General features: G+C 44.8%; 1 protein-coding gene across 4 annotated transcripts; it reads left to right on the top strand.

Annotated features, from left to right (window-relative positions):
- The first annotated feature begins 6,805 nt into the window (after positions 1–6,805).
- Positions 6,806–13,774, top strand: LOC4343089 (KH domain-containing protein HEN4). Of its 4 annotated transcripts, XM_066312180.1 has the most exons (9): positions 6,806–7,580; positions 8,663–8,723; positions 8,829–9,082; positions 9,266–9,535; positions 9,845–9,991; positions 10,061–10,132; positions 11,065–11,237; positions 12,188–12,275; positions 13,314–13,774. In XM_066312180.1, the coding sequence occupies exons 1-9, from the start codon at positions 6,915–6,917 to the stop codon at positions 13,446–13,448; spliced, it is 1,866 nt and encodes a 621-aa protein (XP_066168277.1). In that variant the 5' UTR covers positions 6,806–6,914; the 3' UTR covers positions 13,449–13,774. The 4 variants fall into 4 exon arrangements, with proteins under 4 accessions (XP_066168277.1, XP_066168276.1, XP_025882571.1 ...); XM_066312179.1 differs by having other exon boundaries at positions 9,845–10,132; XM_026026786.2 differs by having other exon boundaries at positions 8,663–9,082.
- The last annotated feature ends 64 nt before the right edge of the window (positions 13,775–13,838 follow it).

Raw genomic sequence — 13,838 nt, 5'->3', positions numbered from 1 at the left:
CATCCAAACCGGGCATCCGCCAGCAGACTACTTGCCGCATCACACACCTAAAAGAAGACCACTACGCATGGATACTGCCTCCGCTCAGCTATCTACTCCGCTAGGTCTATACCCATACGAGAAGTGCGGTTGTACGGGGGTCGTTTCATGCTTAACTTCATGGCTCGGTCCTTAACTGACCAGGGACGGCACTAGCCTTTTCCGGACACCACCCAAATCCTCCAGCCGCCCCAGTCGAAAACAGTTGTTTCACTTTATTTTCCTTTCACAAATCATGTCATCAATATCATGGCAATGTGGCGCTCATGTCTCCACATGCCGCATCTCAATTACCTTCCCAAAGGTAATTGCCCAAGCATATAACATTTGATAAATATGAGTATGCATGATTCTAGAATAGCATTTCTAAGCAAAGGTCATAGTTGACTAGGGACTCATACGTAATCATGGTTACAAAGATTTAAGGGTAAACAATAATCAAGGCATGGCATAATCACAAGTAGGATGTTCATCATTGCATGCAATTTTATTTGTAAACAAAACAATTTCGCAATTGGGATCAACATGTTCAAGGAATAGTGATGACTTGCCTTGCTCAAAGTCTTGCGGGTCTTGACCTTCGCTTGGATCCGCAACTCCCTCGGGCTCTATAGCTACGTGCTAAAATTGATTTGAATTCGGTTAGAATTCAAATAGAAATCCAAATAAATCCAAATGAAAGTCGAATGCGAAAGTCGATTTCTTTATATTAACTTTACTATTCGCGAACTAAGGCAAACCCAATTTCGATTCAAACTATTTTGCGGGTATAAATATTTTGTTGTCATAAGTTTTTAATTTAATCTACCCGAGCATTATATCCATATAATAGGTTAGAAATTTCTATCGCGAGCTAAATATCGGACGAAATCCTAGAAATATTATACGAATTAATTTAGTCTATGACTAAATGATTAAATATAATACACGGGTAAAATCCCTAGTAATTAAATCCGAATTTCAACCGTGAATCGATTACTTACAGGGATTACCCAAAATAATAATCTATAAGAATCTATAAGAATTCATCTATTTGTTTAGTTATTAACTACATCTAAATTATTACCGCGAATTGATCTCTTATAGAAATTGCCAAGAATAATCCATAATTTATATTAAATTTTGCAATTCTACGACTATAATTAATCCATAATTAAATTCTAATCATTTTAAATTTTCTAAACTTCCCTAATCTTCCTCTAATTTCTATTTATTTTTTTCTTTTCTTTTTCTCTCTTCTTTTCTCTCTTTTCTTTTCTTTTTCTGTCTTTTTCTCTCTTTTCTCTCCTCCCAGCTCCTTTCTTTCTTTTTCCTTCTCTTCCTCTCTTCTCTTTTCTTCTTCCTCCCTACCGGCCTCTCCTTTCCTCTCTCTCTCTCGGCTCTTGTCCACCCGAGCAGCGGCGGTAGTGGACGCGAGGGGGGGAAAGACGGCTCACCGGCGGCGGCGGCGGCGACGACGGCGGCAGCGCGGCGGTGGCGACTATGGCGGCGCAAGGCGACGGCGACACCCGGCGCGGCACACGATGTGGCGCGGCGGCACCGAGGGCAGCGGCGCGGCGGCACGAGGACGGCGGCGCGGTGGAGGGAGAGAGGGGAGGAAGAGGAAAATGGAGTGGGGGAAATGGAGTGGGGGAGTATTTATAAGGAAGAGGGGGAGAAGGAGAGGGGGAGGGGCGGCGGCCTGATGCGACGGCGGCGCGGGGCTCGGGGCGGCGCGCGGGGCTCGGCGCACGGTGATGGGACGGCGATGGAACGCGCGCGGCGACGGGACGGGCGGTGACGGGGCGGCAGCGGTGGCGCGCGGCGCGAGGCGGGACGCGACGGCGACGGCGACAGCGCGGCAGCGGCGGCACAGGGCGCAAGGCGACGCGACGGGCGGTGACGGGGCGGTAGCGGTGGTGCGCGGCGCGAGGCGGGACGCGACGGCAACGGCGACGGCGACGCGGCAGCGACGGCGACGGCGTGCGGCGGTACGAGGCGCGAGGCGCGACGGCGACGGCCGAGCGGCGCGCGGCGGCAGGCGACAGCGGCACGGCGGCAGGCGGCGATGGCGATGGCTCGGGGCGCGAGGCGCGCATGGCAGGGGAGGGGAAGAGGCTAGGTAACCTCGTCGAACACCTAGAGTGCAATGAACAGTGTCTTTTTCCTATTTATCCCGATTTTAGTTTATTTCCCATATAAATTTGATTCTATAATTTCTAAATCTTGCATAAATGAAGTTTACTCAATATTTGTGTTATCTCAACTAATGAATTCACCCTAGATTATTATTACTCATAATTTATTTGAATTTTTAATTAGGGTTAATTCTTGTTCCATTGCATTTAAATCTAATTAATACAAATATGGCCGCGATGATATTTTATTTATTCCTATCCTTACATAATCTTTATTTTAAATTATAATTTATTTATTTCTTTAACCAAATCTAATTTCAGGGTTAATTCCTAATTAATTTTCCCCTATTTGTGATCGATGAATTCCGAAATCAAAATCCAATAAAATCATCGAATAAAATTGGCATGATGCAATTTATTTAAAAAGTTTTTGAAGGCCCATATTTTTAGAGTTTAGATTTTTGTCGGTCGAATTTTCAGGGTGTTACAAATGGCCTTCCAAACTTCCAAACCTTCGGCGATGACAGCGAACCATGCTTCGGGAACCTCCGGAACAAGAGGAGCTACGCGAAAGCACACTAGCAAACCTAAAACCCTAGAAAGAAGTAATAACAATACATAAAAAGAAAGGCACGGGGTTCTTTAGATTATAACAAAAGTTCTTTAGATTATAAAAAAAATTAAGAAACTTGGACGGGTCAATTCGGAGTTTGTATAACAAGATATGGTTATCCAAAGTTTAATGCTGTTATATGGAGATTTACGGTTGTTGTGATTAATTTTGCAACTATAAAACATGTGTAAGTGCAAGCCTGGAAAAGAAAGGATGGTTGCACCGTTGACATGCAGCGTGCACATGTCAACCTAAGGGACCATGGTGGACCGGGTGCACAGAGACAATCCACGGGTCGACAGAAGCGCACCCCGTGTGTCAACCGAGACGAGTGGCCGACAAACGGACTCCACTAGACACCACGTGGGTTACGCACATGGAAACTACACGGCTACCGAGTGGGCATACTAACACGGTCACCACACGTGCACACGAACAACCGCCGACACCGGTACACGGGTACCGGGGTTGACAACGGCACGACGTGCACAGTGACAAACACCGAGAGGACGAGGAGGGGGAAGCGAGGGGAGGGGTCCTCACCACAAATAGGACGAGAAGCAGAACGACGACGATGAACGGGCACGGCGGAGACGGCTCGGGGTACACCGGCGGCGACAAACAACGACACTTCAGTGGCGACCCTAGGACGAAGGCGAGACGAGGCCGGCGCAACGCTTGATGACGCGAAGCTGAGGACGAAGACGACGATGGGGCAGCAGCACACTTGACGAAACGCAGACGGCGAACGAGCGCGGCTTGACAGAGGGACAAACACCATGATGAGGAGGAAGACGGCCGGGAACAATGATAGAACAACGATGACGACCGGTGGCAGCAGCACGGAGGCGAGGACAGCGTGGAACTAGGGATGCAAGTGAGTAGTCCTGCTACCCGCATAAAAACCCGCTTGCTAGTTCATTTTCCACATGGTAGTATAAATTTTAGAAAAAAATGAACTAGAAATGAGATAAGTGGACTAAAAAAACCCGCTTACCTGTCCCGCTTGCATCCCTACGTGGAACACGCTGCTGCGATGCTGACGGCGGTGGCGGTATAGCGAGACGACGAGCCAACGTAGAGGAACGGCCAAACGAAGGGGACGCTGACAAGGATGAACAGTGACGACGGCGATGAACACCGGCGGGGTTCGGCCGAAAGGGAGGCGAGGCTGAGGACGACCTTGCCCATGCAATGCCTGAGGTGGTGGTGGTTCGGCCGAGCGGCGCACGGGCGAGGAGGAAGGGCCGACCAAAAGAACTCCGGCGAGGCGGATGAAGAGGCCGGTGCGGTTGCCTCCGGGCAAAGGCGGGCAGCGGCCAGAGTGGAGAGCGATGCTGCGGTGTCGGAGGAGGAGACGGCGACGTCAGCCGGTGCTATGGCGCCGCGGCGGGGGCGGCTGGAGGCGGTGCAGTGGCGGCAACGCCACTGGTTGCCGGTGGGGGCGCGCTTACGGTGGTCTCCGCGCAAACGGAGGCGACGTCGGTGGAGGGGAGGCAGGTGCGACGCCGAGGGAGGTGGTGGCGCGGCCAACCGGCGCACTGACGTGGCGGCACGGGCGGCTGGAGGTGGCTGGCGGCACGGAGAGAGAGGAGGGCGGCGGGGAGGTGCCTAGGGACCTCGGGAACTGGCGAACCGGAGAGAGGGGAGGGAGGAGGCTCCGTTTTATAGGGAAAGGAGGGACTGCCGGCCACGGGAGAGGGTGGAAACGGCGTCGGAGGAGGTGAACGGCGGCATCAATGGCGGTCAATGAAAGGGGATTAAATCTCGGCGATTAAGGGCCGGACTGAGGGGGAAAATTTAGGGGAAATAATGAGGAGGGGATGGGGATTCCATTCCCCTAACTAATTTGAATTAATCCGGCTTGAATGGATCTGATTTGGGGGAAGAAATTGGCGCTAGGGTTCCGGGGAGAGAGAGACGAGCCGGCCGGCTGGAGGTGGAGACGCGCCTGACAGGCGGGTCCCACGTGGGGCGCGCGTGAGGGCGCCGCCGCGCGGGGGAGCGCGGCTTGGGCCGGGAGGCGGCCCAGGTGGGATGGGGCGGGGAGACTTGGGCCGGGGCAGGCCGGGAGGAGAAGAGGGGCAGTGGCCGGCCTGGAAGGAGGGAAAAGGAGGAAGGAAGAAGAGGGAGAGGAGTAGGACTTTCGGCCGCGGGCCGAGGGGAGAGAGGAAGACTTTGGGCCCAAAGGAAAGGAAGACTAATTTTTAGTTTTTCTTTTTAATAAACTGTGACAATTGTTTTTTTTTGCTTAATAAATATTTTCGGTGCTTTGAAAATTCATGTAAAATTTGAGGGATCCTTTTAAACCAAGGAGAATTTAAGAAAAATACGCTGGGGCACATTCAATTTTTTTTCTTGTATGCATTTTAATGTTTGCCAATTTTTTTTTTCAAATTTTAATTAATTATATTATTCCTTTTGGAGAATGATTTTTAATTCGGGATGAATTTATCAGGACGTGACAAATCCTCCCCCATTACAAGAATCTCACCCCCGAGATTCGAGAAGGCTACAATAAGATAGGTAGGGCGGTCTTCTCTTCTTTGTCCGGCTTCTTCTGTTGTATCTTCTTTAGCAAACTTGTCCAGCAAAACTACCCAACTCTGAACTGCTTGGTTTGGTCTCTCGGTGCAGACGAAATATTCTCTTCGCCTGATCTTGAACCTGGTTGCACCTTTAGCTGATCTAGACTGGGTTGCGGTACTTGTAGATGAGGCAACCTAATAGTTGTGGCATAGAAGGGTGCTACCTAAGGTGATGTTTGAATCTCCCGAAGATGAAGATAAAAATGAAGATTAAGTGTAACGAGGTGATAATAACGTGTGATTAATTAAGTTTTAATTATTACAAACTTGAAAAATAAATTAATCTTATATTTTAGAACAACTTTCATATAGAAAGTTTTCGCACGAAACGTACTGTTTAGCAGTTTAAAAAGCGTGCCACTTTAATCTAAAATTTTATCCACCCATTTCAGTACATTCGAACGGGCCCCTTAACACACTTAAAAAACTATTTTTTTGAATACTTTCTATCTAAAGTTTATTTAAAATAAATAAATAAATCTATTTTTTTAAGTTTGCAATAGTATAGTGCATCGTCGAGTCCTTAAACTTGTACGATCGTGCTATTTAAGTCCCTAAATACTACAATATATATTCAAGTTTGAACTTATCAAAGTATGCCATTCTGGTTCCAAACCACCATGGCCTCTCCGAGATCCAACCTAGCGACGACGTGACATCATCACTACTCTACACTCAAGTAGAGCCTCGATGTCCACATGAAGAAGAGGAGAAAAGGAAATGAAAAGGAAAAAGGATAATAACAAAATTTCTGAACAGACCCTACTTGTTAGTCATCGTAACATCGGTGAATATGCCATGTCAGCATTCGTCTAACGTGCCATGATAACGCCATTTAGGATCTCGAATAGACCATGACAATTTTGAGACCGGAATAACGTACTTTGGCAAGTTCTAGACATAAACATATATCTTGAGAGTTTAAACATCTAGATTATACGGTTGTATAAATTTAGGGACCAATCCAATACTTTACTCTCTAATTAATTATGCGCAACCTAGGCATATATTAACCTCTCTAAACCGCGTAGGATCGCTGAAAATTTAGAGCATCACATCAGCCATTGTTTTGCAAAAAAAAATCCTGTATCTCAAGTTAATTATGTATCGATCCTCGCTACCCTTCACCGATCCTGGGATAGGATCGATCTGACCGTACAGGTGTCCTGTTCTACCTAGCCATATATTAAAACAAGGAGAGCGGTTGAGAACAAGCACTTCCGAACGCAGCCTTAAAATGATTTTCACTTCAAAATGTAAATCTTTTTTTCTGTTACAGTTATGCACCACCCGGAATTGTGAACGCGTTGTTGAACAACTCTGGCCATCACGTGCCTTGGGCAGAACAAGTACGCTCCTGATGAAGACCCGGAGCCCCCTCTCTCACTCTGATGAAGACGAAGGTCCAAGGCCGCGGATAAAGACAAGACCGGAAGCCGCGGCAACCCACCCTCTGCAAAATCCCCAAAATACCCCTACAAAACCCCACACCGAAAGCAGCAAAACCCACCTGCCCACTGCTCCTCCACTCCCACCACCACCGCCACCGCCGGCGAGATGGCCGGAGCGAGACCCTTCTTCTCGCCGCACGAAGCCTTCGCCCGAGCCTCGACGGCCTCCTCACCCGCGGCCGCCGCGACCGTCGCCGTCGCGGCACCTGCTCCGGACCCAAGCCCCGCCACCGGCCACGCCGATGCTGCCGAGGTCGCCGTCTTCCGCCTGCTCCTCCCCCAGGCCTTCTCCGATGCCGACGCCATGCGCCTCTACGCCGCCATCGCCCCGCTCCGCCGCCTCTTCCCCACGCTGCAGGTCCGCGTCGAGACCCTCGGAGTCGGAGCCTCGTCCGATGATGCCGACGGCGACGGCGACGGCGGAGGTGGTGGTGGTGGTGGTCGCGTCGCCGTCGTCCTCGGCCCCGCCTCCCCGGCGCGCCGCGTCGAGGCCTCCTCGTCCTCCGGGGAGCCCCTCGAGCTCTCCCCCGCGCAGGAGGCCCTCGTCGCCTTGCTCGACAGCGGCTGGGTCGTCCACCTCAACGGCGAGGCGTGGGGAGCGGAGCGGATGACGTGCCTCGTCCTGGTCGAGGCCGGGCGCCTCGAGGCGGCCTCCGGGAAGGGGATCCTGTGGACGATCGCCAACGAGTCCGGCGCCGAGGTGCGCGTCACGCCGTGGGGTGGTGAGGGCGGGGCGGCGTACGCGGCGCAGCCGCCCGAGGAGGTCGTCGAGGTATACCACTCTCACTGCGCGTAATGCCCCCTGTTGCTTCGATTGTTATCATACACTGTTGCAAAATTGAACCTACGTTGGTTTCTGCGGCAATTGGGCAAGTAGAGATTAAACAATGTGTGGGCGTGCTTGTTTACGTCAAGGGCTTAGGGGGAATTTGGAAGATAGCGAGTGCAGCATGTTCTACAGGTGCCATTTCAGGGTGAAAACGCAAAAGGATGACACTTTTTTAGGGGAGGATGAGCAGCTGCATACTGTGGAGCCTGAACAATCATGTGGAGACATGCATGATGATTTATTTGTGTAATGTTTAGGGCACTCTCATGAATGCATTCTAAGCAAGAGCTTGGCACACTTAGCAATGCTTGGCATGTGATGTGCATGTTCCTTATGTGATATCCCCATCTGTGAAAAAGTATGTTCGAGTATTTCCCTAGTGCACTGTTTACTGTCTTGAACTCAATCCTTTTTTGAGTTCTTGTTTCATGCGTATGCTTTGGATTTATTGTGATATAGGACGGTGAAGTTTGACAAGAGTCCATTTCTGTTTTTGTTTCAACAGCTGTATGGAATATATGAAATAATTAACTTATTAAAGGATTGTGTGTGGATAGGTTATCTACACAACTGATAAACCATATGCTTCACAAACACGCTCATCCATGTCTCATGGTCTCATCTGTGAACCACTTCAGCAGTGACTTTATCTAAGTGGCTTCTGATTCCTTATTTGTGATCTGACTGGTGAAGTAGAGTATAAAATTATTGATGTGCGTTATCAGTAAGTCCAAAATGAATAATAAGGACCTTTTTTTATTTTATCATGTTCTAATTAATATTTACTGAACTGCTGTTAATGGAAGTCATGTAAATCATTCGACTAATTTTTTTGATGAGTGAACTGCGTACTGGAGACGGTTAAGAAGTAACAAACAAAAATGTTGCTAGGGATTAACTGTCTTTTCCCTGTTCTATGTATTTTAAAAAATAGGTTATTTTTACCTCCTTTGTGTACTGACAAAATTTTATGTTGTTTATGTTAATCTACAGTTATAATTCATTGCTTCTTGATGTAACTTCAGATAACAGGAGATGGAACCACTGTAAGGAGAGCTCTTGTTTCTGTGTCTAGCTGTCTTCAAGGTGATGGGCCACTTGGCAGCTCAACTTCTGCTCATTCAGTGAACCCAATTCTCACACAAACATTTCCAAAAGTGCCTGAGCCTGAAATGGGATCTTTGTATTCAGATATGTCAACTGAGCGTGCAAACACCAGCATTCCTCATATTGATTGTCCACAGGGTGCTACAGGAATTGAACAAACTGAATGTGTCATGCAATTTTCATTTAGACTACTCTGCCCTGTAACTCTTGCTGGAGGTTTGATAGGAAAGAATGGCATGGTTATCAAAGCAATTGAAGTTAACTCTGGTGCTTCTGTTGATGTCGGTGGACCTGTTCATCGGTGCATGGAACGTGCGATAACAGTATCAGCCTTGGAGGTTTGAACATTTCCCCATAAATGTTTTTATGCACCATGTTTCATTGCGTGATGTACATAGCATAATTTTGCAGCTTTTATGATGGATGTTTAATGTAGAAACTCTTTTGATTTTATATTAATTCTTGTGAGCTTTGTTGTGCATTTGATTCATTATAACTATGGTTTCTTTTCACTCATGTAGAAACCAGGACAGAAATTCTCCATGGTGGAGAATGCGGTACTTCGTATATTTGACAGAATGCAGGTGGTGGAAAGCAATATGCATTCGAGACCCAATAATCCATTGCATTGCTCTGCCAGGGTTCTAATTCTGAAAGGCCAATTTGGTTATTTAGTTGGTCCAGGTGGTTCACTAATCAAGCATATGAATAACACAACAAGAACAAAAATGAAAATTTTAGAAGAGACTGCTGTTCCAGCTTGTGCCTCACAATACGAACTAGTTCTGCAGGCAAGCACTTTTCTGGTATAATACAAAACAGTTTTTGTTGTACTTGTTTCTGCTTTCATGCTAAGTAGAGATGTGAGAAGACGGTGACAGTATTTAGGGTTAACCTGATGCATCTAATCTTAACCATCTGATCCTCTTAATTTTTGTTCAAAGAGTACTCAATGCATAGAGGCATAGACTCAGTAGTTCGCTTCAATTTTTCACTTCTACTTCTCTTAATTCATGATCGGTTGATTTCTGATCCTTACACTCTTACTATGTTTTGACAGCTCAATACTTATTTAGTTTGGTATTTTCTTTTCTCTACAGATCACTGGAGAGCCAATGAATGTTAGAGACGCTTTATCTCTTGTTTGTGAGAAACTACGTAATCATTGCTTCTCTTCTGAGAAAACAACCTACGGCAATGGTCATGTTCCCTCATCGGCTATTGATGAATTAACTACAAGCAGCCAGGTTAATATCTCTTCAACTGGTCAATATTCAGCTGGCAATTTGTCAAGGGTTGATCACAGGCTTTCTCAGAATGAAATTGACTCGGTACAAAACTCTATCAGCGCCTTCGACTTGGGATGTTTGGGCTCCCCACAAATTCAGGTTATGTATTACATACCTTTTCCTTGTTATACATGCTAAAGTTTCTCTTCCTTCCTGGATTTGTGTACGATACATGCATATTATGTTCTAAATGTTTAAAGAGCAAAACTAAATCAGATGTTGTACAAGAAAGTTACATATTACTAACCTATCAAAAACTAATTTGATATTATGCATTTGGTAAAGTTGCAAGGATCATTGTAGTGGTCTGGAATGCCTGTGTGAAGTGTTTCTACTTCTGTTGAATTCTTATATTATCAAATTTACATAATTTCTATCTTTTGCTGCTGTGACTGTGAGCAACATAAGTTGCAGTAAAGAGATCCCTGGCTGTGTTCTTTTGGCTGTGTTGGGAACAAATCTCCTGTGCACGGAAAACAAAGTGATCCATTAGCGTGTGATTAATTAATTATCTATTATTTTTTTTGAAAATGGATCAATATGATTTTTTAAAGCAACTACCGTACAGAAAAGTTTTGCAAAAAAACACACCATTTAGCAGTTTGAAAAGCGCGTGCGCGGAAAACGAGAGAGGTGAGTTGGGAAAGTTGGGGAAAGAACTCAGCCAAAACTGGATATTTAAGATATCTGTCATTTTTTTACTGCAAGTGCAAACCAAGTCCTAGCCTAGGTGCTAATCAAACTTATCCTCTGCTAATGTTTTGCTCATTATAAAACTGTCATATATTTGAGTCATTCTTTTATAGAGGACGAGTGTTTGGAAATTTTAGTTTCACTCAGAGCTCACTGCTAAATAGATCGCATAGAGCACTCATGCAAATATTTGCAAAGTGACTAGTACCTTTTATTGCTGAATAGGACACAATGAAATATTTTTGTCCAATTATGTATCCTCCTGTCACTTTGCAGCCTATTATAAATTTTGATGCACGGTTTTTCTGTGGAAGTACTAAACAAATATTTGGATGCAGAAACCTACCATTGGGTGTGGCACTGAGATCAACAACCCAATTAATGAGGTGGAGAAACCAGCTAATGGAAATGGCACTGGAATTAACAATTTGAATACTGGGATGCAGAATGAAAATGGAATTGACGTTTCAAATCATGGAGCTACATCTCTGGAGGAAAAAAAACTTTTGAGGTAATAGTCATATTTGTTTGTAACCCATTTCTACCCTTGTCCCTTTAGAAGTGGTCATTGCGTAAGATTATTTTATAACAGATCCTGTCTATGGCACTTCAATTTTTTTCTTGTATGTCAAATCACAAAAACCAATATCGTCTTGGGTTCTTATTCCATTTTAGCATAATTGTCAGCTATTTAGTATCATAGATCTTTCTATTTAGAGCCCAAGACGCTACTAGCACCCTGCCATTTACGTGAGGGATGCACTTTACTGCTTAGAATGTTGTATGTACAGTCACAGGAATGCATTTAGGGTTGCTGGATGCATGTACTACTTCATGGGTAATGTGTTTACAGTCTCAAGCGCAGGCCTGGATTATCAGCAAACTCACTGTTTATCCAGAAATTAATGCTTAGAGCAGCACCAAACTGTTGTATTCAAATTTGGTCTTATATTAATAGTTTGTACTATTTTATTATGTCTTGTTCTTCAAGTCCTGTACAGGAAACATCCCATGGCAAACTTCAAACAGAATATCTATTTTGGTCCAATGGAAAACAATGAATAGCAACAAGTATTGCTGTGCACGATTAATCTTCTGTGCTCTAGCACCCTTGTAGTTGTGATTGAACTTTAGCAATTCAATGTATTATATATGCGTCACACAAGTGGTTCCACCAGTTATGTGCCTAATACTATATATTTTTATAATATTTTGTTCTTGATGAAGTAATGAATTTGCAATTGGTACTGTACATGTTTTGAATATAGCATGCATGTCTTAGTTAATAACTAGAAGGGATCAACAAAGGGCAAATAACATCAGCTGTATAAACTTCCATTCCTATATGTCACATTCCTTTGGTTATTTTACATAATGGTTTGTGCATTTATTGATGCTATGCTTTAGTGACCTGTAAATGGCACTAACTACAATTACAATGATTTCTGCTTCTGGCCACAGAGGAATCAAGACTGCCACCATAACTAGGATCACATATGAGGTTGCTGTTTGCGGAGATAATGGAAACGACTTCACTATGATTAGAGAGGTATTAACGGAGAATTATGTGATCGTGTATGCTTATTTTGATTGCCTTTGAGAATTTACTTCAAATAAATGCTGGTGTTTCTGAGTTTTATTTTTTTAAAAAAAATTGATTAAATGCTTCCTGGATTGGGAAAAAGAAACTGGTTAAGTCATTACGTTTTGAACTCAGAACTGACCTTGCTGATCATGTGTGTTTTCAAAATGCTGTACTGGTCTGGTTTAGTAAAGACACCTAGTTCTTCATTCTAGACCATTTAAATGGTGTGCAGCTTTAGGTGTTCCTTGATTTGGAAAATCTGAAGAAATTTACATTTCCAGCCTCTACATCTATGATGCATTGATGCATATGATGTACGTAGCCATTAAGTTTGAGATTAAACAAGGGACAGAACCTCCCAAGAGATTAAATAAGCAAAACACGAGATTAAATTTACACTGTTAGGGCCTGTTTGATATGGATGAAAGGCGCTCTACCATGATGATTAAATATTGTATATTATAAACCTAACAAATACTAGCTTAAAACAAGTGGTGTAAACAATGCTGATGTAGAAAGTTTTTGGAGATATCATACTTTTGGAAGCATACCACGAATAATTGCAACCATTAATCTAAGCATGAAGCCTGTTACTAGCTTGTTGTCCAAAGAGGGTGAATAAGCCCCTAGAGGATGACGATAGACTGTTGTCCAAAGAGGGTGAATAAGCCCCTAGAGGATGACGATAGACTCTAAGAGTGTGGCTGCGATAAGCATAATATTTTTGTTCTCTTTGATACTGCCTCGAACACCATACACAGAGCTAGCTGATATTACTAGGAAAGTATTTACTTCAATTATCCTTTGTGTTTTTGCCAGTTCTATTTTTCTGTGTTTCTATCCCAACTCTTTCATTATATGTCCGCGCAATCTTTTTTCTTTTTGGACCAGTAAGTTCAAAATTTATTGATTGCCTTCGAAGTTACATTGCTGATTTTCTACTCTGATTGGTATTGAACTTTATGGAGCTAATCTACCATTTTTTATTTTGTGAATACTCAGATGTCTGGTGCAGACGTTACTGCCCACTACCCGCTTCCAGAGACGAGTGACGGTATGATCGTGATATCTGGAACGCCAGATGAGGCGCAATCGGCTCTGGCCATGTTCCTTGACCTTGTCAAAGAGGGGCAGTGATCATCATCAGATCTTCATGCATTAGCCCTGATTCTGCTAACATAGATCACTGTTGGGATGGATCTGCTAACATTTTGCTGACACCACGAGATGTTCTTGAGGTTAACTGACAACATTTTATGTGTAACTATGTCCAGTAACGACACCACGAGACTAGGGTTCATCACGGGACACCACGAGGCAGACGCATTCCTCTGTTTGCTGAATGTAGCAGCAGAGCAGGCGCGTGATTTATTTATGTTTCTTTTTCTTTTTACTTAATCCTTTTGTGCTCTTGCTGCTGGGGGAGGCCTTAATTGAGATGGATATCTGCCTATTTTTTTGCATGCCATTTTTCCCTTGTTGACGGTGTTGAGTTTTGTCGCGCCCGTCCAGGCTGGGGTATTACAG

Source organism: Oryza sativa, chromosome 7 (genome assembly GCF_034140825.1).
Source record: "Oryza sativa Japonica Group chromosome 7, ASM3414082v1".
Lineage (NCBI taxonomy): Eukaryota > Viridiplantae > Streptophyta > Magnoliopsida > Poales > Poaceae > Oryza > Oryza sativa.
The sequence above is the reverse complement of the archived record's forward strand: the minus strand, read 5'-3'. Positions and strand labels throughout refer to the sequence as shown.